Source organism: Sceloporus occidentalis, unplaced genomic scaffold (assembly GCF_023333645.1).
Source record: "Sceloporus occidentalis isolate IW3139 unplaced genomic scaffold, rSceOcc1.0.p SCAF_1, whole genome shotgun sequence".
Taxonomy (NCBI): Eukaryota; Metazoa; Chordata; class Lepidosauria; order Squamata; family Phrynosomatidae; genus Sceloporus; species Sceloporus occidentalis.
In genome coordinates this window covers 11,628,141-11,653,954 of record NW_028316981.1, presented here as the reverse complement: position 1 = coordinate 11,653,954, position 25,814 = coordinate 11,628,141, and the positions used below count along the sequence as shown (strand labels likewise).

The following is a 25,814-nucleotide window of genomic DNA, read 5'->3' as shown; positions in this document are numbered from 1 at the left end:
AAAGTAACTTTTCCAGGCTCTAGAAACTCAAGGCCAGTAGCTAGCATCAGCAATGAGACCTCTTGGGCAGTAATATCCATAGGTTGGGGATACACCAATAAAGTCCTTTTTTTTCCCCTGTCCTGAGCCTCCTACTATTCAGCTTCATTGGATAACTGCACTGGGCTTGCATATTAGAAGCGCTTCTCAGTTTCTTCAAGCCTTGCATAATTTTATACACCTCTGTCATGTTTCCTTTACTTTCCCTCCCCCCCCCCTAAATCAAACAGCCCCAAATGCTGTAATCTTTTTCCCATAGAGGAGTCAGGCTAGTCTGGGATTATTTTGGTTCCCCTTTTCTGTCTCTGTTGTTGTTATGTGTTTTGACGTCATTTCTGACCAGGGCGATGCCTATCCTGGGGTTTTCCTGGCATGATTTGTTCTGAGAAGGTTTGCCATTGCATCCCCTGCTGCCAAGAGAGTGTGACTTGCCCAAGGTCACCCAAGGAGTTTGCATGGCCGACTGGGAATTCAAACTTGGTCCCCAGAGTCACAGTCCAATGCTCAGACCTCTCTGCCAGAAGAAAAGCGATGTTCTGCAAGCCCTCTGACTTGCTTGCAAGGAAACGGTCTGGGAGGGAAATGTCCTTTTGCTTTGGAACACATGTCAAGACAAGGGATCCCTTTCTTGGGGCTGTTTATGGTGCTGACTTTGCTGGGTCAGGCTGTTGTCAAGCTGTGACTATTTTCAGCATCTCATAAGCCAGACTTCTGGGCTATTATCCCCAGAACAATATTTACCCACCTGTCTGCAGCCTCTCTTTCCTTCGGAAGGAGAAACCTTGACCGGCTCTCTGTGGTTTCCGGTTCTAATAGGAAAATACCAGTTCTCCTTGTGTCAGATCTCTCAGGTGCAAAATGGGCCATGAGTGTGTGTGAACATTCTGTGGCCCATAATCACATGCCAAGGAATGGGAAATTTCCATAACAGGCTTGTTTTGCTCCAACCTAAAGCCTGGATCCTACCAATAATCTCAACTACAATTGAGGTTCAATCCCACTGAATCAATTATTAAAGCGTGAATCAACTCTTAGTAAATACCATGGATGCAGTGGGGCTTACCCTAATTAGAAGTACCAATAGCATTAGGATCAAGGTCAGGGTTAAGGTAAGGTTAGGGTTAAGGTTAAGATTGAGATGAGTTTAGGGTTAGGGTTAAGGTTAATATAAGCCTAAAGTTAGGGTTAAGTTAAAGTTAAGGCTGATGTAAAGTTGGGGTTAGGGTTAAGTTTAAGGTAAGGTACTGCACTTAGGGCGGACAAAATGCATAGGTATAGGATGGAGGACATATAGGATGGAGGACACCTGGCTGAACAAGACAACATGTGAAAGGGATCTAGGAGTCCAAGTAGACCACAGGTTGAACATGAGTCAACAGTGTGATGTGGCAACTAAAAAGGCCAATGCAGTTTTAGGCTGCATCAATAAAAGTATAGTTTCTAGATCAAGGGAAGTAATAGTGCCACTCTATTCTGCTCTGGTCAGGCCCCACCTGGAATACTGTGTCCAGTTCTGGGAACCACAATTCAAAAAGGACATTGAGAAACTGGAGCGTGTCCAAAGGAGGGTGACTAAAATGGTGAAAGGTCTGGAAACCTTGCCCTATGAGGAACGACTCAGGGAGCTGGGGATGGCCTCTGAGGGGGAGAGAAGGGTGCGCCAATGCCATCAGGCCTACCTTAAAGGAACTGTGCCCTCCCCAAAGGCATCCAACAGAATGCAGGCCAATGCCATCAGGCCTATCCTTAAGATACAGATCCCTCCATCTGTCCATCTGCCATGGTCCAGGCCTCAGAGGAAGAGAAGAATGCTGGACCTGATCCCCTTCCCCTCAACCATTCCCTTCTCCTTCTGTGTCATGTCTTTTTAGATTGTAAGCATGAAGGCAGGGAAACGTCTAATTAAATGATTTTATGTACAGTGCTGTGTAAATTTACAGCGCTATATAAATAAAGCTTAATAATAATAATAATAATAATAATAATAATAATGTTTAGTCTGGAGAAGAGAAGGTTAAGAGGTGATATGATAGCCCTGTTTAAATACTTGAAGGGATGTCATACTGACAGCACATATACTAAAATTGGAATAGTCATATTGAGGAGGAAACAAGCTTATTTTCTGCTGCTCCAAAGACTAGAACACAGAACAATGGATGCAAGCTGCAGGAAAAGAGATTCCACCTCAACATTAGGAGGAACTTCCTGACAGTAAGGGCTGTTCAACAGTGGAACACACTCCCCTGGAGAGTGGTGGGGTCTTCCTCCTTGGAGGTCTTTAAACAGAGACTGGATGGCCATTTGTCGGCGATGCTTTGATTGAGAGTTCCTGCATGGCAGAATGGGGGTTGGATTGGATGGCCCTTGCGGTCTTTTCCAACTCTATGATTCTAAAAGTTAAGGTTAGGGTTGAGAATGGTTAATGTGTGTCAAACAGAGCCAGGATTTGACCAAAAGTGAGGATGTGAATAATTGGAGTAACAGTGTGAAAGAAGTCACAAACTCTGGACATTTGGGCAATCAAATTCTTAACCCCTGGTTATGGATCATGTATCTAGAATATGGAGAGGGGTCAAGTGGCCCGTGGGCTGAGTACTGCTCCGGAGGTTATTTAGGTGGCTTTCTGGACCCTTCCATTTCTCCCCAGAGCCAATTCTCCCCCAGCAACTACAATAGATGAGAGAATAACACCTTGTTGTTGTGTATGTGCAAGTCCTTTCCAACTTCTTGCAACCCCAAGGCGACACTATCAGAGTTTTTAAAAATAATTTTATTTATATAATATATTTACATATAGCATAAAACAACAGCATAATCTTAGTCATATCCTTTGTCATTTCAGAAATTAATCACTTCCAAAGTACCATTAACAATAAAACATCTTTGAATTCAACAGTTGTATTAATGTCTTATTTTATTTATCCTTATTGTATATCTTCACTCTCATTCTAAAGAAAATGAATAATATCTTACTCAAATTTTTGTAGATTGTACCTCATCTTCTTATTTGTTAATCAAATATATTCTTTTAGTTCCTCTTCTGCTCAATGCCACATTTTATTGCAAAAATCAATTATGGGTGACCACTCTCTGTTTATTATCTCCATATCTTTCTGGTTTATAAGGGCTGCCAATCTATCCATTTCTTTCATTTCTAGCCATTTCAAAGCCAATCCTCTATTGTAGGTATTTCAGGGTCCTTCCATTTTCTAGCTATTAAAAGTCTGGCTGCTGAAACCATATGTAATAAAACTCTCCAATATTTCCTCTCTACAACCGGGTCAATTCTATTTACCATATTCAATAAGTAAACTTCAAGTTTAAATTCAAATATAACTTTAAGGATTTGCTTGTATTAAGTCATGAATTTTCTTCCAATATCTTAGAATAGTGTCACCACACATGGAACCAAAATTCAACATTTTGCTTACATTTCCAGCAGTTATTTGAGTCTGTTTTATAATTTTTTGCAACTTTGCTGGGGTCAAATACCATCTCATTTCCATTTTCCATTGATTTTCTTTTAAAGCTTGTGATTTCATAAACGTTGCCATCCTTTTTCTTGCGTGCTCCCAACTTTGCATATCAATAACCTTCCCTACATCTGTTGCCCATTTGATCATGTTGAGTCAGAGGGTTTTCTTGGCAAGATTTGTTCAGAGGAGGTTTGGTACTATTGCTTTCCTCCAACATTGAGAGAGTATGACTTCCCCAAAGTCACCCAACTGGTTTCCATGGCAGAGCGGAGATTCAAACCCTTGTCTTCAGAGTCCATAGTCCAATGGTCACATTAATGCACTATGCTGTCTCTCAAATAAGACCTCCAGGGACATGATGCTCCTCTAAAACAAGACATGCCCCCATAAAAATGTTAGAGACAACCAGAGGATTCAACATGGACTCCACCAACATGCAGCCAGATTGGTCACTGGTACATCTAGGTTTGACCATATAACACCAGTGTTGAAATCTCTTCACTGGCTGCCAATCAGCTTCCGGGCGCAGTATAAGGTGTTGGTTATTACCTTTAAAGCCCTACATGGCTTGGGCTCGAGTTACTTGCAGGAAGGCCTCTCCCTACACAATCTGCCCTGCACACTTAGAACATCTGGGAAGTATTTATTGGAACATCATAATACTAGGTTAATGACAACTTCCCACAGGGCATTTACTGCTGCAGATCCAAAATTTTGGAATAGCCTACTGGAAGAGATCCATCTTATCACTACCTTAGAGACCTTTAAGAAGGAACTCAAAACGGATCTCTTCCGGCAGGCTTATCCACCGGACTTCATATAAAAGGTTATGACGATTGCTCCACTCCTGATTATGATTGTTGGCTATTGATGAATTGATGAATTGTTATTTTAGAGAACTAATAGGAATGTTGGTTAATTCAGTAATGATCATATTTTGTATTATTGTATCATTTTTACTGATGTAATTCCGCCTCGATCCTTGGGAGAGTCGGAAAATATTTTTAAAAATCATTATTATTATTATGTTGACTCAACATTCAACAACTGATGCAATGGGAATCCAATAGGATTCCAGACCTTGCTTGTAGTAGAAAAGTATTTTTTTTCCCACAACCAGAAATGCTTTGTTTTTTAAGAATGAAAGTAACCTACTAGTCACTTTGGGTTGGTGTGGCCCCTGAGGGCATGTGGGGCTGGAAAAATACCTGCTTTGTCCTCTGGAGCTTGCCCACTCTTGCTCTAGAACAAGGGTGATCAAAGTGAGACCTATAGATTACAGTACTGACCTCAAGGCTATTTATGCAGACCCACAATGTCTCCATAGAGTTCCTGATGCACATCCCATGGAGTATGGTTGTGGATGTATGTCTGCTCTTGGAGGCCTCCTAAAGTGATGGCTTGGTTTTACAAGAAGATGCAGGGCCCCTGACCCCAAAGTCCTTTAACAAAACATCTGACCTCTTTGTTTCTTTTTAAAGTATTTCTAGGCCCTTTGGTAGCCCACTGTGGTTCCTGGGCCCCCAAAATGGTCCCCCAAACTTTGAAGTTGCCCACCCACCCACTATGTGGACCCAAACTCTTCAACAAGGAGACAGATATGGCAAACCTGAAATGAAATAATTCAGTGGCCCCTATTACAAAGTTACTCTCATCATACAAGATGATTTTTCAATTGGAGGAAGAAGAGTCCTACAAAATTTGAGCTTGTCACTTGTTGCTGTTCTTGTAGGGTTTTGGAGACTCCACACTATTCTCAGAACTGCAGGCAAAAAGCCAGCAAAGAACCATCAGGGAGATTTTCCAGATCATCCACCATTTGGATAATGCTGTCCACGTTGCCTTCTGGAAGCACCTGGGAAGCGTTTGACCAAAATTTCTGCAGGAGTGACTCATGGCTCAGAGGTCTCCTCCAGTGCCCATAGAAAGTGTCACATCGCCCCGTCAAGACATCTCCGTTCTGCAGGATCAGGGCCACTTCCACATACATCTTGTCGAAATTGGCCACATTATTCTCTGGGTGTTCCACCACCACCTTGGACAGGAGCTGGGTGAGCGTATGGCGCTGGATCTTGTCATCACTGAAAGAGGAGATGCCCACCTCGCCATCCAAGAGGGCAGTGCAGGCATTGAACTGGAAGGAGTGCCTGGCCTCGTGTTGTGAATTGGGGAAGGGGCGATCAATGTACTTGGAGACAGGAACTCTCAGGATGATGGTGTGGATTGCTGAGGGTGAGAAAGGGCCAGAATAATTGACAAAGAGGTTTCTGGCCAAAAGGGTGGCTTCCACCACCCAGTGCATGCCCAGGTGGGCTGGAAAGCTCTTGAAGGCAACGTCCTGCTCCTCAAGAAGGAACCTGTGGCTGTCCAGCAACGAGGCAAGCGGTTTGGGCTGGTAGTCACCATAAAAAGCATTGAATCCAGCACAGCCAGGGACGTTATCCAAGATGAGTGAGTTGGCTTCGATCCCATGGGCGGCCAGGAGTGCTGCTTCTAGGCCCAGGCGGGTGGCATTGCCAATATGCAAGGGTTTGGCTGAGGTGGCAGCATTGGCCATGGGACCCCCCGCTAGCGAGGCTGCAATGGCCAAGGCATGGCCGCACTGGGCGGTGTTGAGGGAGAGGAGCTTGGCTGTGGCCGCCGCACTGCCCAGCGTGCCCACCACGGAGGGAGGGTGGAACCTAGGAGAGAAAGCCCAGAGGATGGTCAAGGAAAATGCTGGGGGACAGCAGAGGTCCTCTGAGGAGGACAGTGGCCGGGGGGCACAGACTTTAACAAATTGAGAGAGGGAAGCCATGTTTTATATTGTTCAGTTTAGTTCAAACTTACAGTACATCTTTTTCATGGACAATATAGTGTGTCACCATCAGTGAAGTGCATGTGTTCTTCAATCTACACTGCTTTGAAATGATTGGATCTAAGCCATATACAATTTTTTCCCCAATAAATAAATACCTACACTAGGGGACTGTTTAAATAAAATATTGGACATGATAGAGGTGGACAGACTTACAGCTATGATAAATGAAAGATCATTTAAACACTGGAATAAAGACTGGGAACTAGTAATGAACTATTGTAAAGAAAGAAAGATGGTGTAAATAGTTATACAATTACAGTAAGAAATATTTTAAAATAACTAGAAGAAGATTCAGTTAGTTAAGTAATGGAAGAGGAAAACAAATACATATGGAACAGAATGTGAGAGACTATAGATGTTGGTAAATTTTCAAGTCACAACTAAATGAAAATACCAGTTATAAAAAGTTTAATAGTATTGGTCCTTAAGATGAATGGAAAATATATATGTAAAAATTGACAAGTTGCAAATTTTTATAAGATATTTCATGAATGAAGAATATGAATAAGAATAATATTGGATGCAAAAAATAAATTTAGTGAAGGTCTAAAGGAGGGGGGAAGATAATGTGATTAACGTTAAAATTATGAAACGTGAATAATACAATTCTGTTTAAATGAAACTGCAATAAAAATTATATGTGAAAAAACATAAATAAATAAATACCAAAAAGCTGCCATATCCCAACATAAGCCTGCCCAAGTCCCACCACCATTTTAGGTGAGGACCTGGGAAACAGGGCCTTCTTGGTGGCAGCTCCCAAATTGTGCAAACTTCCTTCCATGGAAGGCTCGGTTGGCCCCCTCTCTAATCTCCTTCCTCCAGCAGGCAAAGACTTGGCCAATTGTGATCTACGGAGGAACCAAAATGGACTTTACCTCCTAGGGATATTGTGAGCTTCCTGGGAGAAGCGCAGGAGCCGGCCTTGCACCTCAATGCCCACATTGAAAGCCAGCAGGAAGTCTTGGCCATTGGGCCTTCTGGATGGTGGCAACATCTGGGAGGCTGCCAGGAGGGCTGGGAGGACAGCGCCTGATGGGTGAGTGGCTGGGTGCCAGGTATCATCGAAGTCCATCGAGTGGGTCTGTGAGAGAGAATCCGATAAATACATGGAGAATTTATCCCTGATGTTTCGCCTACATCTGTGGCTGGCATCTTCATAGGTTGGTGGTATGGAAGTGAGTAGGTTATATATGTTGTGTGACACACACACACACACACACCGACCCTGGGTTATATATAATTGTGTGATATATTGTGTGACTCCTTACCCTGACCCTGGATAATATTCATCTGCATGTGTTGAGTCTTGACTTTGGTGTTTTTCAGGACTGGTAGCCAAGCTTTATTTACTTTCAGGGGTTTCTTCTTTCCTGTTGAAGTTGTCCAGGTGTTTGTGGATTTCGTCGCAGACAATGGGTTGCTAATTAAAAAGACACACATATCCTCCCGCATATCTTTCCAGCCTAAGGCCTTGCCATTCAACAACATTTTAACATGTAAATCCATTTCCCCCAACTAAAAGTCATGCAATATATACATCCCACTCACTTCCATGCCACCCACCTCTGAAGATGCCAGCCACAGATGCAGGCAAAACATCAGGGATAAATTCTTCCAGAACACGGACACACAGCCCAAAAAATCCACAGAAAACTATAGATGCTGGACCCATGAAAGCCTTCAACTTCACAATACACGGAGATTAGGAGGGTAGAAAGTAGGTTGGCAAGATGACTGGATTTAGTGCCCTCTAGATGCATGAGACACAAAGCCTGGGAAAAGTTACCTTCCAGCACCACTGGTCCCAGTAACCGTGGCCTACTCACCTCCCACCTTCAGCCTTCCCCTTTTCAGGGGGTACAAAAGAATGGAAATAACTTACCGCCACACCATTGGAAAATGCCGCCAGAGGAGGAGACATCTTTAGGTCTTTCCTTCCATAAACTGAGCTAACCGGGCTGGAAGAGAACGTTTCCTACTCAGGAGAAAGGAAGAAGCCAGTGAGAGAAGCTCATCTCATGCAGGTAAAAATGGGGAGATCAGTACATTTCCCACTTCAGTTCTTTTCCTCCCAAATATGACATTTCAAATTGTTGGTAAATGCTTCCAAAATGGAAGGAAGACAAAATCTCCCTCATTTGCATGGGTCAAATTCAACAGGTACAGCTGTTTTCAGTATAGTTTCCTTGTACCTGCTGCCTGATGTAGAGGTGCTAAAGATGACAAGCATCTCAGAGGGAAGGAAACAAAAAGTTGGAAAATAGCAGGCACCACAAAAATACTGTATAGAATTCACTCCCTGTTACGATCTCAAAACTCTGGGCCTGGATGGAGATTTCCTCCAGTTTTTGTTCCGCCTACGTTTAAATGATTTTGATCTCCATTTCTTTCCACCCTGAATGTGAACAGTTTTGCAAAGTTTGGTAAATTTCTACCAAAACCAAGAAGTGGATGGGATACTCCTAACTTGCTGAGATGACCCCTTGGAATCTAGGATTCATTGGCACAGTCCCTTGCCTTCTAACAGCTGGATGGCAATACCATAGACATCGTAATGGTCAGTCTGGTCCTTACCTGGCAATATCGCAGGGCAATGTCAAACACATGGGTAGTGCTGCCCACCAGCCCCACCCCAATGCTGTCAAGGATCATGCGCTTGCTTCGATGGCGAACTGTGTTGGAGAGGTGATCGGGACGGATGCCGTGGATGAAGGATGCAAAAGTAGCTGTGACTGTCTCTTCCAAAGAGCCCTTCTCCAAGTCTGCCAAGGTAAGGAATGAGAAAGGTGCTATTCAAATGGTGCTTGGGTCATCAATAATTGGGCAAGACATGGCAGAAAACAACTTTGCCCCATCTTCCACCTGACATCTCAGAAGCACAATAAATAGAGCTTGGGGATGAAGGACAGGGACAAGCTGGAGCATGTCCAGAAGAGGGAGACCAAAATGGGGAAAGGTCTGGAAACCATGCCCTGGGTATGCTGGGGATGTTTACCCTGGAGAAGAGAAGATTAAGAAGGGACATGGTAGCCATACTGAGGAGGAAACAAGGTTGTTTTCTGCTGCTCCAGAGACAATGGATGCAAGTTACAGGAAAAGAGATTCCACCTAAACATTAGGAAGAACTCTCAGTGAAATAGCAGTCATGGGATCTTCTCTTTGGGATCACAGCAGGGAAAGAAGTTAACATAGACCCCCCCCCCCCACTGCAATCTTCATAATAACTATCCCCTTCCTACACCCAGCAGCTGCTGTTTACCACTTTTTAATAAATAAATAAATAAATAAATAAATAAATAAATAAATGTGGACATTAGGTCTCCTCCAGTTCAGCCCCCAGACAAGGGACTCCATAACCCAGGCTGAATTTCTCACATACATTTTTTTTAGGGTCTCACAAAGTCTTTGCAAAAGAAAGAGACATACCTTTGGCAGCCATGTTGTGCACATGTCTGGATGCAGCAAAGACCTTGTGGGAGTTCTAGGAGAGAGGCACAGGGCACTTGGTTGCCAAAATTGACAGGGCGCTGTGACATACACACACACATCCATTGCTCTAATATTCTTTTGTCAAAGCTGTGTTAAAACAGCATGGCATCAAAAATAGGACTTTTTCACACAATGAAAATTGGATGGTTATCTGAGGGTGAATCCGAGGGCAATCCTCCTGTTTAGCATTATTTCGCATGAGTATATCAGATAACGTCACAGCCATTTTGCAGCCAATCCAAATGGAATCACGTGTCATCCAAGAAATAGCTAAATTCAGTGAAACACTGAATTTACAGATCCTTTTGCACAGCGAATTTGAAGCCAATTCAAATTTGTCTTGGTGTAGAATGCTTATTTACTTATTTAGAAAGGTAACATACTCTTGATGTGAGTAAGCTTGGACGTAGAGAGAAAGCAAGCAAGGAAAATAACACCCTTTCAGAGCCCTGGCTGGCTTTCAGGAGGGTTAGCTTACATGCTGCAAAAAGAGACATAAAGGCATTTATATTATCCTCTGATCAGAAACGTTCAAGACTATTTCTAAGAGGTGATTATGACAATATTAATTTCCCATAAAAGGATGAGAGATTGGCAAATAATTTAAAGGAAGAGGAGAGCCTTGTCAATCTGTTGCAGAAAAAAAAAAGAGAGACTTAGAGGACCTGAAAGGCTCACAGGTTTTATTTGGACTCCAGCCTGCAAATGCATCTGACAGAACTAGGCTAGAAAGTATGAAAGCTAGTGCCAGAGAAAGCTTGGAAGTCCTTAAAGCTGCCACATGAGACTTTCTGTTGCTTTTATCCTAAGAAATTCACAGGCACGACAGAGTGAAAGAGTCACAGAAAGCAAAGTTTGTCTCCCAACTTGGCCAAAGCAGAACTCTGTTTAAGAGGAAAGATTTATAGCAAAAAAAGGGAGCTTCTTTCTCTTTCCAAAAGACAAGCAGCCTTTACCTTCAGGGTTGTGTAGACCATCCTGGTGCAGTTGCAAGTCTCCCAAGTGGTGTGAGTTGTTGCTCCTACTTGCTGAAGGATGCTGGGTCCTGTTGTGTCTGAAGGGCTCAGTGGAGTCAGGGTTTATATCTCCCTGGCAAGTGGATTTCAGAAGTGGCCAGTGACATCAGCCGTGAGGTGGGAAGGGATTCCAGGGGATGCTTTTACATGCTGGAGGACACTGCAAAAATGGGAAACAGTGAGGAGAATGAGATAGAACAATAATTGGGGACAAGAAACCAAGTGCAAGAGAAAAGTTCCAGGGAGGATTCCTCTTCCAAGAAATGAGGCAGCTGCCCACATGCCCAGGCACCTCCCAGCTTCCCAAGGTGATCATAAAAACTGTTACTGGTCAGGAAATGTCCAGGAGAAAAGGAGACTTTGGCTTGGCAGGCACCATTAAGCACCAATCTGGACAGGTGACTCAGGCCTGAGAGAGTCCTGAAGGTATGGTTTGCATGCTGTTAGGGGCATCATTAGGGAGGTGCGAGGAGTATAAGCTGCACCAGGTGACCCCTTAATTTGGGGTTGCACCACTGCTCCCCATATGCTTGCCTTTTTGGCAGAAACCTGGGGCTCAGTGGAAGAGAAGTTGTGAGTAGGATGAGACACAGTAGGAGGAAAGAGTTGATGCTGGGAGAAGGAACAGAGACTTCGCCAGTGAGGTATTCACCTGGCTGGAGGAAACACCACTTGTCCTGTTGGTTCTATAAATGAACGGCTGGTTCTTACCCCAGACACTAATTGCAACCAGATTGTCTGCAGATTTCTCAAACTCACATTCCCTAATGATTACTTGTGGCAGGAGATAAGAGATACAGCATAAGTACAGCTAATAGTACAGTGTGTCCGTGCAGACGGCGAGCCCTAATATGGCAAATGGGGTGCATGGCCCATGGTGTGCATTGCGCTGCGCACCACAGGGGCGTGCTCCATTCAAATGAATGGGGCTTGATCATATGCAGAATTTGCCTTACACGGGGGGAGGGCCCGGAACAGATCCCCCCCACTGTATATTGAATATAACTGAGAACAGAGAATTTTTATGATAGGGTATTGGCCGTATTGTTTTTCTCTTCTGACTCATTGTTTTCAGTGAATATCACTGAATATTGTGGATATCCTTTTGAAGAGGCTGTATTTTATATCCTAAGATATAGGGGATGGTCATGAGGAAACAAAAAAAGACGCTTGTGCAAAGCCATGCAAATGAAAACCAGCAGTAGGAGGAAAGAGAGGCTTTGGGTTTTTATTTATTATTTTCTGGCTCTTTTTAAATTTTCTTCAAAACATGACACCTTGCCAAATTTTTACTTTAAGCCTATGAAATTATGTAAAGGTAAAAACATTTAGGTTGCATGTACAGTACTGCAATTTGAAGGTATAATTTTAATTTTGCTAGCTGTTGTGTGCCACAACTATTACCATTATATTCAATGATATATGGGAATTGTGATTTATGAGTAGCATTAGTACAAAGAACATGACTAAGGATGCTGTGTGGGCTGAGATGGGAGGAGGCGGTCAATGCAGGGGGTGGGGGTGACACCATGAGTTGCCCCATTGAGTCATGCCAACTCTAATGACTCCACTGTATGATGTGGGGGTATCTGCTCCCCATTGTATTACATTGCTCTGTCCTGTTTTTCCATGGCAGAGGACAAGCTACAGAACTGGTCAAGAGTCAAAGTCATCTTCCTCTAAAAAGACAATTCCCAAAGGCCTGTTGAAACAAAACTAACCTGTTTTGTCAGTTGCAAGAAAATGCTAAGATGAATGGTTCAATAAATGTATGCTTTTTAAACACAACTCACAAGAATTGGCTTAGAAAGCGCACCGGCCAGACAAAGAAGTGCATTAAGGTATCTGTCTGCCAAGAGTGGTGTCACTAGGCTGGGTCAACCTGCCATGTTGCAGATGGCTGCCCAGGCTGGCACAGGGAGCAAAGATTTGAATCCATTTTGCAACTGCTGATGTTCAAGTATCCCTGAGCAAACTGTAAAATAAGTCACTGGAATTATAACCGAACAGCAACATCACCACAGCAGAACAATCTCAAGGCATGAAGGGTTGCTGTATCCTCCCTTTTTGGCTTACCTTCTCTTATCTCATGTAGCTTGGTTCACTTTCTCAAGCCACCTAGCCAAACCTCTGAATTTCCAGTGGGATTTCCTGGTTTGTTGCTGCATCAGGGTGTGCCTCTCTGATTTGGATGACATCCATCTTTCAGTGCAGAGAGGTTTGGTCATGAGCGAATGATCAAAAGCCAAAGAGGAGAGCCTTCTAGTTGGGAAAACCAGGGAAAACTGAGAAAATGGAAAATATATATGGCAGAGCTGAGCTTTTCCATGGTTCTGCAATAGGATCATAGCTGGGTATGAAATACACTGTTGGCATTTGTGGTTTCAAGGGTGCCGGAAAAGACTAGAGTAGTGATTTCCAAACTTGGGTCTTCCAAATATTTTGGACTTCAGCACCCAGAATTCCTGACTGTTAGCCAATCTGAAGTCCAAAACACCCAGAGGACCAAAGTTTGGGAACCACTGGACTAAAGGCATAGGCTTGGCAGCCCAGGGAGGTTCAGCGATATGGCTTCAAAAAAATCCTTTTCTGGGAATGCAACTTCCAGAATTCCTGCTCATACTGACCACTGGCTACTCCAAAAAAGTGACTCCTCCAAGTCCTGGGTTTAACTTAGAGGAATGTTATGTGTCAGTGTGGTGCTTGTACAATCATGTACCTATGCACATTTTTCATGTTCTCTGGCTCTTTCTCACAGGTCAGGCTTAACAACTGGGATCCCAGTGTCACAGAATCAAAGAACCATAGAATCAGATAGTTGGAAGGAACTCCAAGGTCCATCTAATCCAGCCCATCCAACCACCTTTTAAAGACATCCATAGGAGAATCCACCATCTTTCAGGGTAAGCTCTTCTATCTTCGAACAGCATCTAAAAAGAACAAGTGTTCTCTGAGCTGACACTGACTCCAGTCCCAGCTGTCCCATGACATTGTTTTATACTGGGGGGAAAATGACAAATATCCTTGTTTAAGCTTTATTGGTAGTAAACTGTTGCAGCAAGCAACTTTTTATTGAACAGACATTGGTTGGGGAGAACGCTCCTTTTTATCAGAGAAGGGGTACTGTATTTTATCTGCTATGTTTTCAAAATGATTTTATACCCTTTTAAATTAATGGTGCTTTAAGACGCCATTTTGTTTAATTGTGTTTTAATGTTTTAATAATCAGTTTTTTAGTTTTATCTTGGTTTAGTCTTGTCTTTGGGTCCTTCCACAGGGGAAAGAGAGGGGTCCGGCATAGTGGTTTGAGTGCCGAACTTTGGAGACCAGGGTTTGATTCCCAGCTCAGTCATGAAACCCACTGGGTGACCTTGGGCAAGTCACACTCTCTCAGCCTAAGGAGAAGGCCATAGCAAGCCTCCTCTGAACAAAGCTTGCCAAGAAAACCCCATCATAGGGTCACCTTTAGTTGGAAACAACTTGAAGGCACAAAACAACAACGAGAACAATAAATAAAATAAAACAGAATAGAAAAAGAAAGGATCATAGTCCTTTACCCAGTAGTTTCCATCATCCCCTGAGGCCCTGACAGCAAGTGATAGAAATGAACCCCTAAACAACCAGTTCTGCCCAGACTTTCCCAGGACCAATGCTCCTGGATCCCTGTGGTGGAATAGCATCTCTCCTGGCCTTGGTGGCACATACCCTGAACTAAGAAGGTGGAGTTGAAGGTTTTCATAGCCAGCATCCATAGTTAGTTTTGTGTGGGTTTTTTGGGCTATGTGGCCATGTTCTAGAAGAGTTTGTTTCTGACATTTCTGACGGGAACACCAAACGCAGTGTCCAAACATGAATGAAGGAACACAAGAGACACTGCAGCCAGAAAAAAAACCAGCAGTAGCAGAACACATTATAAACCATCCTGGGCACAAAACTGAAATTCTGGACCATAGCAACAACTATCAGGTCAGAATGCACAGGGAAGCCATGGAAATCCATAAATACCTGGACAACTTCAACAGGAAGGAAGAAACCCTGAAAGTAAACAAAGGCCCATTACAGATCGCCCAAAAGGGGCGGTCTCAGGCCGCTGCCGGTTGCAGCGCGGAGGAGTCGCAGCAGCCAAACCACATGACTCCTCCGCGCTGCAAAGAAGGAGCGCGAAAATCGCGCTCCTTCCGGCAACCCAGAAGAGACGCCGCAAGTGCCAAAGTGCGCACTTGCGGCGTCACTTTCGGGCTGCGACGTGCAGACGCACAGCGTCCACTACGTCAAAATGGCGGCAGCCATATGGAACGGCCGCCGCGATTTGTTACAGACTTTGTCCGTAACAGGGTAAGGGGCGTCTAGAAGAGATGCCCCTTTTTCAAACTGGGACGTCCTAAGGACGTCCAAAATGGCGGTGTGTAACGTGCCAAAATTTGGCTACCAGTCTTGAAAAACACTAAAACCAAGTCCCAGCAAATGCAAATGAAAATCACCCTGGATCAGGGGTTTTCCCAGCAGACAATGGACCACTAATTAAACAGACACAAATCCTCTTTGCATATCCTCCCATCCTGAGGTCTTGCCATTCAACAACAGAAGAATACACAGATTAGCATGTAAATGGATTCCTCTAAACCCAGGGTCACAAAGTGTATATATACCCCACTCTCTTCCATGCCAGCATTCTCTGAAGATGCCAGCCACAGATGCTGGCAAAACGTCAGGAACAAACTCTTCTAGAACATGGCTACATAGCCTGAAAAACCCACAAAAAACTAGGAAGGTGGAATTGGAAGATGCCTTTCCAGAGTGATATAGGGCAGGCCCAAACCAAGAAAATTGAACTGCACAGGCATGACCCATCCCAAAAGCCATGCAGACTTTATGAGCAAGCTGCTAAAGGAAGGTTTATTCTCCTGGTCCATTCTCAGCCTTCAGTCTTTCTCAGCCTTGAATCTCCAAACTAATACAAATTAGCCCCTTCTGTACCATAGGACAACAGTAACCATTTGGCTGTAATGCTAACAAGAACTCTAAAACCCAGCTTCCTGCTGTCAGAGGTGATGCTCACTATACCAGCCATAGTGCCATCTCCATGTTCCTGGTCTACAACTCCTTCTTGACCTTTCCAGATTCCTGTCCAGAAGGAATCATTTGGTGTTTTTGGGAACTGGTTGCTTGTCATCTTCTTCTCCTGCAGCCAATGCCTAAAGAAGAATTGGGAGTGGCTGACTGTTAATTTTAGCCTTTTGTGGTCAAAGGGAAAGTCTACTGGGGGGGGGGCAATCCCAGAAAAAACCCTTCTATGTACCAATGAGTCTGATGGCATGTGAATGGACATCTGAGTTGTGGATTTTTATTTTTTTATTTTGGGGGGGTGGGTTAAACTATCACACAGTCCAATGATTCCACACAGAGATGAAGCTGGAAAATCCCAGCAGGACCAAATGTAAGGGGAAGTATGAACTCATGGGAAAGATTAGGGACTTTTGCTCAAAAGCTGGTTGTTCCAGACCAAGTGGTGTCCAAATCATGCAGCAGTTTGCTAACCTCCCAAAGCCATACAGTGGTCATCTGTTGGGGGATTTGAACCCTGGTCTCCTGGAGCTCTAGTCCATCACTTTGACCACTTTATTGTGCTGCCTCCCTTTGGATGTACATCATATAATTATAGCAATGTGAGGCAAATTCAACAAGTGGTCCAACTAAAAGGCTTCTCCATGTTTCTTTAGACCTGCAAAGGAAGTCAACAGAACAGTAGGGCCATTTTAATATTATTAGAATTATATATCTGCACTGGGTGACAGTGGGCAAGTCACATGCTCTCAGCCTCAGGGAAAGACAATCACAAACTTCCTCTGAACAACTCTAGCCAAGAAAACCCCATGATAGGTTTGTCTTTGAGTTGTCATAAGTCGTAAATGGCTTGGAGGCACACAACAATAACAACTAATCATATAAACATAAATGAACATGAATGGCAAAAGGTTTTTTCCAGACATCCAAAGATTCCTCTCCCCTACCCAAAGATTAATATGCCACTATGGATACAACCTACAAGGAGCATCATCTAAGCCAACTCCACTTTTGAAATGGAAGAGTCTTGCCTAATCTCACCCATCCCAAAGAGGTTGCAAGGAAGGGATTTCCCCAGTGGATTCTCTCCAAGGCTCTTTAACTTGAAGATGTTTCAGAGTAAAATTTTCTCCTGCCTCTCCAAGCTTATCCTACAATGTTGTTCAAATAATGTTTTGCTTGGGATCCTAGTCATAGGAAGAGGCACTCATGGCCAGCAGTGAAGGTTTTCCAGCTGTATTCTACAGTGAGCCCTCCGTCCTCGGCCTCCTGGCCAACGTTGCCAGTGCCTTCCTTGTCTGCTTGCAGAACTTTGCCTCCGTTTATGGCAATGACCAGCCCACAGAAATGGAGAACATCCTAGCAGGTGAGTCAGGGGCCAGCCTACCACTTCCCCAACACAAGAGAAGCTGTGTGTTGTGTCTGATAATTACCACTTATCTGAGGGATTTGGTTTATCTATCCCACAACTGGGATCGCCAACTGATACTAGGTATGGTTCTAAAGGCACCAGATTCCATCTGGTCTTGGAAGCCAAGCAGGGTCAGCCCTGGTTGGTACTTGGATAGGAGACTTCCAAGGAATACCAGGTGCTCTAAGCTAGATTTCAGAGGAAGGAACTGGTAAAACTACCTCCAAGAAGCCCTTGCCTAAGAAAACCCTATGAAAAATTCTTGGGGTCATCAGAAGCCAACACATGGCTAGGATCCCCTTGGTATCTTATGCATGAATTACGTTTCTCCATGGAAGCAGCTGGATATTTGAAAGCCTCCCATGGAAGTCAATGAGTTCTTCAAAATGAGGGGAGGGAGGCATGGCTGAGATCCCAGGCTCAAAGTCATGGTAGGAAAGCTCTCCCTCCATGCCATAACACCTTAGCACCAGAGTGTGCAAAGCATAAGCAAAACATGTGACAGCAGTTGGGGGCTTGGACTCCCACTCTCAAAATCTTTCAGCCAGCATGACGACTAGGATAGTAATTTTGGCATGGGCCAGGTGGGCCATGCCAGAGCATTGGCGGCTTCTCACTTGCTCTGGGCTGTTGATAGGAGATGAGGATGGTCTCCTCAGAAAAACAATTCAGGCAAAAAACCCAGACAGTGCCTCCCAGTTCCTATGTTTCCCAGAATTTGAACCCTGGGCTGCTCTGTCGTGTTCTAACAGCCCCTTATCTTTCTTTTTGCTTGGTTTCCCCTGGCTAGGAGTCCATCTTGTCCTGATTGGGGGACTCTCTCAGCTCTTGGCCGGCCTGTTCTCCTTCCGGAAGTATGACCACATTGGAGGCACTGCTTTCCTGGCTTTCGCTGGTCTGTGGAGCAGTTTGGGGGCCACACGCATCATCCTTGGGGCTTACTCCTCCCCAGAGAATGCAACCACCAACCAAAATGGCACCACTTTCCTCCCCTCTCTTAAACCTGCCCATTCCTCCATCCCTGAAGGGGCTGCAGCTGGACTGGTGGCCTACATCTTCATCTCGATCATACTGTCCTTCTGTTCAGCCACCGTGAACTATGTCATGCCTTTCCTCTTTGGAGCCATCACGCTGGCACTGGTGTTTGAAGCTGTGGGGCTCTTTGCCCAGTGGGCTCTGGTGGTCTCAGGGGTCTTGGAGCTGGCCATTGTCACCTGTGGGATCTATGGTGCCATTGCTCTCCTCCTCAAAACCATCACCCAAAGACACATTCTCCCTGGCTTTGGGAACCCTCTCTTCAATGTTCTCCTTCTTGGAACCGCCAGCCATGGTTCCTCCAAGAAGTCTGGAGAGGGGAAAAAGAAGAACACCAAGTACGCTGACCCCATGGCACTCGGCAACCTGTGTGACTCTATCTCTGCCTTCATCTTTGCCTTTTATGCCTTCGGTTACCTGAGGAACCTCTACATCGGAGCCATGTGGGTCAGCATCAATGCTATAGGACAGCTTCTGTCCAGCTATTATGGCTACCTGCGAGATGACCCCTATCATACCACTAAGATGGGCACCCACAGTCTTTACTGGCTGGTGATGTCCTGGCAAGAGTTCATGGCCACTATGTTTATCCAGCCTGAGATGGTTCAGCTGAGCCGGGAGGGGATGATGGGCAGCTGGTTCTTCCTGGCCATAGCTTTAGTCCTCCTCTTCCTGTCCCTGGACCGGGATGTTCTGGAGGTTCTCCACAATTTTCTATTCATCCTCCTGACAGTCTCCACCATCCAGCAGATTCCTATCAGCTGGGGCCACATCTTCCTTGGGGTCTCCTGCAGTCTCTACACAACTGCCTCCCTCTATGCCACATTTGCCAGCCTCGTTAACTCAATTGCTGAGAAAGCTTTGATTCCCATTGGGGTTCAAGTGATGCCCTGCTCAAAGCTTCAGAAAGTGCTGATGGGCATCAAAAGCTGCCTGAAAAGGTCAAAGGACTCTCAAGAGCCTGTGGCTTCAGAGGTCTCCGATGCCTTGTTCTATGTCTGCAATGGCCTGGCTGGCTTTTCAGCTATTCAAGGGACTCTTGGTGACCCCATTAGGCAGATCCTTTGCATTCCCTCTGTGTTGATCCCAGGAGCCATATTCCAGCTGTACGTCTGCAGGATGCAGGTGCAAAAAGGGAGAGGATTTGGACCGGTTCTGCCATTCTGCTATGCAGCTGTATGGGCAACCTGGGCCTGTCTCCGATTTGCAGGTAGTATACTGCAAGCCCCAGCACTCCTAACTACCGTAAGTGAGGGACTCTAACCCTTTTGTTAGCTGCCTTGAGTCCCATTATTGAAAGAAAGGCAGGATATAAATGAATAAGATGATGCTGGTGATGAAATACAGTCCAACTACAACCAGTTGTCCGTGATTCCTACCCTTGCTCTAAATGCTGCTCAAAGTCAGCAGGGAAGAGCAAACAATTGCTCCCTGCGGAAGGCTCTGTCATTGCAAAACTGCTTGCAGCTATCAACTCTGCTGCTGCTATTTCTTTCAGGATCCCTATTGGCCATGGATGGAAGGAGCAATGGAGATTTCACAGCAGGAGCTGCAGCCTTTTTGGTCGTCAACGTTTTCCTGATGACTTTAGGTAAGCCACAATACAGTGCAAAGTGCTGCTCTTGTGCATGGAGAGTTGTCTCTTGCAGAGCTTGGCCATTTGCCAGTTGTCCTGCTCTCCCTCTTGCAGAGATTCCAGAGGAAACAGTTGTTCAGCTTCTTCATGGAAAGCAGCTCTCTGGATAATAATACAAGTGTGAGCATATCTGAATACCTTACACTGCGATCTCTCCAAACTCTGTTGCCTAGTTAGGTTCAGTTCCTTGGAGAGATCCTTTCAAAATAAAATCTGGGGTGCATTTACACTGTAGAAATAATGCGGTCTGACACCGTTTTAATGGTCATGGCTCCATCCTGGGATTTGTAGCTTGGTGAGGCACCAGCACTCTTTGGAAGAGAAAGCTAAAATGCCTTGTCAAACTACAAACCCTAGGATCCCATAGGATGGAGCTAGAACACTTAAAGTGGTGTCAAACTGCATTATTTCTATAGTGTAGGTGCACCCCTGTAGTGTATTCGCTGACACAAGAGCCATCATCTACATTTGGATAAACATTGCCAGACAATTCTGCTGGCTGTGTAGTTCCTATCCCAGGAAAAAGGCAGAGTATTCACTGAATAAATAAAATAAAATAATCTGAAAACCAAGGGACTGATTGGTGGGAATGGTGAGAAGCTGAGTGTGGGTGAATGACACAGATGTTTCCCATATATTTTGCCCTAATAATATGAAACACCTCTCTTTTTATAGTTTTTTGTGGATTTTTTGTGCTATGTGGCCATTTTATAGAAGAGTTTATTCCTGACATTTCACCAGCATCTGAAGATGTCAGCCACATATGCTGGCAAAATGTCAGGAATAAACTCTTCTAGAACATGGCCACATAGCCCAAAAAACCCACAAAAAATATGGATGCTGGCCATTAAAGCTTCCGACTTCACCTCTCTTTTTCTTTTCACACCCACAGCCTCCTTTGTCAACCTGGTACTTCTCTGTCTGACTGTTGTGATGGAGATGGTGGTTGTCTGCTTCCTTCTCTTCACTGTGGAAAGCCTCCCAGTTCCTCTGGAAGGTAAGTCTTTAGGTCAGCAAGGCTAGTGAGGTAAAGCAGCATGTAGGAGGAATTCCTCCAAGACCTTTCCTTTCATGTGGCTCCATGCATCTTCTTTCTTTCTCCAGTTGTGATGCTGATCCTCTTCAGCCTCATCTGCCTCTATGGGGCCACAGCTTCCCTCGCAAACTGTGTCTTTGGCAAAGAGCTCCTCCTGATGGGATCCCCTCTCCTGAGAGTAAGCGCCCAACCTGGTCCCTTTCTCCATCAAAGAGGGAAACAGACAAGGGGGCCATTCCCTTTTTCATGAGCAAGAAAAACTGTTGCAAGGGTTGGAAATGCCTTTCAGCCTGAGAGCTGGATTCAAGTTCAGAGATGTTCTCAGGGTCCATGGGTGCAAAAGAGGAAGGCACAAAAATACCAGTACATTTTAAATTCAAGGCCTTAGGCCTGGGAACTAAAAGACATTTCAGTCTTATGGGGAATTAGGGAGAGAGACCATACAAAAACTGGGAATTCAGCTCAGAATGTTATCTTTGGGAAGGGAGTGCAGTCCTATTATTATTCAGGTTTTGCAAGACAGCCATGGCTTCCTCAATCCATCCGTTGTGCAGCCTTCCTCTTTTCTTGCTGCTTCCCCCTTTCCCCAGCATTATTGCTTCCCCCACCCCCCCCCAGTAATTCCTTTCCTCTCATGATATGCTCAGTAACTGCATATCAACAGCTGGAGACCAGAGGAAAACTACCTCTTATACAGGAGTTGAAATATACTTATCATTTGCAGTAGCCACTAATGGCCTTTTCTCTCTTCAGATGGAGGGCTGCCACCATAGGGGATTCCTATCTAGATCCTTGCATTACAGTATCCAAAGAACATTCCCCTTCACTGAATTACACACTCAGTGTAACTGAGAAAGTTTGGGCTAAACACCAGAGCGCATTCACCACCCCAATAGAAACCATCTCCCCGGCTCGGTGTGTCAGCCTGATGCAGCAACCTCTGTTTTCTCAACCCTTTTCAGGCTGAGAGGGCTGAAAAAGAATCCAAGCCCCTGCCACCCTGTGTCTGCCCATCTTCCCACCAGACCAGTGGGCTCCGGACCATCGCTGACAAGCTGACCATTGGCGGGGTGTGCGGCATTCCCACAGATACTGTTTATGCCCTCGCAGCCTCCTGCAAACATCCCAAAGCCATTGAGAAGATCTACAGAATCAAGGTGTGGACGATGGGCAATGCTGGTGTGGTGTGGGGAAGCTGAGACTTCATATGCATGTGCTAAGCTGCGGGGGTGTGGGTGTGTGCAGACTGTGTAGTTTGCCATTTCCTGAGAAGTCCAGAAGGTCTGGTCTGGAAGTTCCTGCCCCACTGGGATCAATCCAGTGGTGTCCCAGTCTCTTTCCATGTTGCTAAGTTTATCTCTCACCTTTTGGTCCACACAGGACCGGCCTCAGGAGAAGCCCATCTGCATCTTCATCTCAAATCTGGGCCAGCTCCGGGAAGCCTCCCCACCCTTCAGCCCTTTGCTCTGGGAATTCATGGAGAACGTTTATCCCGGAGGCATTGGCTGCATCGTCCAGAAGGGAGAGTGGCTAAAGAAACTAGGTTGGTAAGATAGGTGCCGTCTCTTTCTTGTTGCCTTCACTAATCTTTCCTAAGTTCCCTTGCTTTTCAAGGTCTGTGATGCCCAGGAAGATCACCCAAGCCACCAGTCAGTGTTAAAGGTATGCTCAGAAGTGAGTTCTGCCCTTTAATGTAGTAAATGAAGAAGTGGCTTGGGTCTCCAGTCCAGGATTGGAATTAATCATTGACAGTTTTCCAGTCCTCAATTACTGATTTTCACTTTCCCCAGGGATTGGAGCTGGGTATGATCACGTGGGGACCAAAGAGAGCATCATGATCAGAGTCCCTGACCAGACAGTCACCGTCCACCTCATAGACATGACCGGCCCCTTGGCCATCACTTCTGCCAATCCCAGTGGAGAGACTGACAGTACCCACCATGACATGGTCATCTCGTGAGTCCTATGCAGTCTTTATGAAGAGCCACTGTAACAGAAATTTCAGGAAACTTAAAGATCTAGCCTGGCATAGCAATGATTGACAAGAGGACCTAGTAGATTGAAAATCCATAAGTTTATTTCCAATTGTCGACAAAGGAAAACATTGAACTCAGTGGAATTCAAGTTCCAAAAAGCTGAGATCCCGAACAAGACAAAATGGCTCTTTTTATATTATTGAAGACAAAGAAGCTACTTCAATACACCTGATTGGCTAATTACAATTTAAACATCCAGAATTCTTACAATCAGAACAGAAATACAATACAAAGGCATGCAATTCATGCCAGTGAAGGGTGGGTATACATGGGGCAGTGGTGCTTTTTCCAAAGAGTACTGACTCTTCTTTTCATCCTCAGACGTCTCGGCCACAAGTTGGAGGGAGTCCTCTGCGATGGGGAGTCAAATGAGTTGATGGCATCCACAGTGGTCAACTGCATGCATATAGATGAAGGTGAGCCTTGGATTCAGTTTCTAGACACTCTGGGAGCTGTTTTAGTACAACAGTGTGTTTCTATAGCTCCTTGTTGACTTCCAACACAAGGGATTGGTTGGTGAATTCAGTGTCTGGGCTACAAAAATTTCAGGACTCTCCTCAATGGCTTGGCTCCTTCAGTCTCTACTGGAGCACCAGAATTTTTCAGGGGACCTCCATTTTGATTTTGAAGAAATGGGGCTACACAGAGGAGAAGCAAAATGGGTTTGGCTGAAATTGAGGCATGTGCCAAAGGAGAAAAGGCGACAACCTTGTAGACCAGGGATAGGCAACCTTTTTGAGCCGGGGGCCGGGTTGTTGTCCCTCAGACAACTGGGGGGCCGAAGCCAAAAAATAAATAATTAAATAATTTTAAAATAATTTAAATAAATAAATAAGCCGGGACAAATGTAGGACAAAATTTTCAAATGGTGGACACTTTTTTAAAAAAAGTGGAGGACACGCGAAAAAATTTGCTGATTTTTAAAAAAATGTTAATATAAATGCATGTTTCTGAGGTGGCAATCGGCAGCAGGACCAGGCTGGGGCCGGTCCCAAGGCCTCGCCGGGCCGCATCCAGCCTGCGGGCCACAGGTTGCCTACCCCTGTTGTAGACTCAAGTCCAAATACTTCCAATCTCAACTAGAGGAGACGCGTTGGATCAGCCAAAATGAATGACAAATCAGCACATAAGTAAATCCCATTGTTTAGTGGGTTGACTCTAGTGGAGACTAACACTAACATTCTGCCCATGAAACAGGTCTAACGATGGCTTTTTATGGGGAAGACATGAGGGATCTGATCACTAGTCATTATTTTGGGCTAATGAAAGATCTTGAATAGGAATCAGGGGTAAGGCTGATCTATTTCCCATCATGATGGTCCCAAAGCTTGTGAAGGGATTACTTTTGAGGGATCATTTTTAGATCACAGCTTCCTATATTTCCTCCAACCAGCATAGGAGTTATAGTCCAAAGAGTAAATCTCCCAAACACCAGGTGGCCATTTTCCTTTCCTTTGCCACTTCAGCTCAGGGTCTGCTCCCTAGAATATAGAATTAATAATAGATTCAAATCTACAAGAAAATAAGATTTCTACTAAACACTGGGGGGAAACTTCCTAACAAGAAGAGTTTTATGACAGTGAAACAGGCCACCTCAGGAGGTCGTGAGCTCTTCTTTGTTGGGGGTATTTAAACAGATGGTCACCCATCAAAGGTCCTCTATCTGTGGATTTCCTGCGCTAGATGCAAGGGGTAGGCTTGATGGTCCTTGGGGTCCTTCCAACTCTCTGATTTGATGATCCAGCCTTTATTTCCCTTCTTTTGCTTCCTCTCCTAGTGGGCATCACCATCCTGAGAGAAGGATGCATCCCAGCAGCCAAGGTGATGCAAATCTTTGAGAAGGTAAAGAACCACAGAGTATGAGTTCTAGAATAGTTGCGGTCCAGAAAGCTTTGCTTCTCTTGAACTCAGGGGCCCCCTCGCCTCTCATCTGGAAGACCATTTCCCACTTGGCTTCTCATTCTTTGAGCTGTGGCATCTGCTGATTACATATATACATACATACATATTTCTTTCTGCCTCATCACTAAATGTTTTTTGTGGCAATCGGGTTGACTGATTATCTGAAATAACCAGAGACCGCTGAATACATAGCTGGGTTCCACAACATCACACCTTGGTCATCGTGGCCAAGGGAGAGGTGAGGCCAACCACCCTAGGTGGACATTACCCTTATTTTTTCCAAAAGTAGGGAACAAAATAACCCCATGTAACACACAAACACAATTGGGCATGAGGAATCATAGCTCAGTGGACGCTCCAAGTATGCAAAGCATTCCCACCTCAAATCCTACGATCTCCAGGTAAGGCTGGGAAAGGCCCTTCCAAGCTTGAAATCTTGGAGGATCACTACCAGTTGGTGTGGACAAATATGGAGATCAGTGGACCAGAACTTGGGAAAGTTGACCCCTTTGGATTACAACTCCCAGAACCGCTAATATCAGTGTGTATGCATTTATGTTAGTTTCTGTTACCTGAATGCTGCCTTTGCACCTGTATTATTTACCAACCGGCTTCATAGTGAAGTCCACTGGGGTAGAAATAAAAATGTTTTGTGTCTTACTGTTAAGGGTTGTTTAAGGCTGACTGTTATTTTAATAGACATTTTAGGAGGATGGAATAAGTGGGTTTATTGTTATATTGTATGGATTTTACTGTAAACTGCCTCAATCCTGATGAAGAGGTGGGTACAAATAAAGTTTTAATTATTATT

General features: G+C 44.7%; 2 protein-coding genes across 2 annotated transcripts; one reads left to right on the top strand and one right to left on the bottom strand.

Annotated features, from left to right (window-relative positions):
* Nucleotides 1-5,271: 5,271 nt before the first annotated feature.
* Nucleotides 5,272-9,817, bottom strand: LOC149320747 (cis-aconitate decarboxylase-like). Its single transcript, XM_089500252.1, has 5 exons — nt 9,805-9,817; nt 8,953-9,140; nt 8,261-8,353; nt 7,254-7,459; nt 5,272-6,196 (listed from the first exon to the last, which is right to left on the bottom strand). Exons 1-5 carry the CDS (start codon nt 9,815-9,817, stop codon nt 5,272-5,274), a joined length of 1,425 nt encoding a protein of 474 aa, XP_089356378.1.
* A 7,339-nt stretch (nt 9,818-17,156) lies between these two features.
* LOC149320746 (uncharacterized) lies at nt 17,157-24,964 on the top strand. Its single transcript, XM_089503368.1, has 10 exons — nt 17,157-17,313; nt 18,149-19,603; nt 19,892-19,984; nt 20,922-21,026; nt 21,134-21,243; nt 22,028-22,222; nt 22,446-22,608; nt 22,856-23,021; nt 23,423-23,517; nt 24,879-24,964. Exons 1-10 carry the CDS (start codon nt 17,157-17,159, stop codon nt 24,962-24,964), a joined length of 2,625 nt encoding a protein of 874 aa, XP_089359494.1.
* The last annotated feature ends 850 nt before the right edge of the window (nt 24,965-25,814 follow it).

Excerpts from the sequence above, each read along its gene's own strand:
- LOC149320746 (XM_089503368.1), top strand. The coding sequence starts at position 17,157 with ATGGCCAGCAGTGAAGGTTTTCCAGCTGTATTCTACAGTGAGCCCTCC. Across the intron at positions 19,985-20,921 it reads CGTTTTCCTGATGACTTTAG|CCTCCTTTGTCAACCTGGTA; the intron begins GTAAGCCACAAT and ends TCACACCCACAG. Across the intron at positions 21,027-21,133 it reads CCTCCCAGTTCCTCTGGAAG|TTGTGATGCTGATCCTCTTC; the intron begins GTAAGTCTTTAG and ends TTCTTTCTCCAG.
- LOC149320747 (XM_089500252.1), bottom strand. Across the intron at positions 8,354-8,952 it reads TTGCCCTGCGATATTGCCAG|GAAACGTTCTCTTCCAGCCC; the intron begins GTAAGGACCAGA and ends TCTCCTGAGTAG. Across the intron at positions 6,197-7,253 it reads GCTCACAATATCCCTAGGAG|GTTCCACCCTCCCTCCGTGG; the intron begins GTAAAGTCCATT and ends TTTCTCTCCTAG.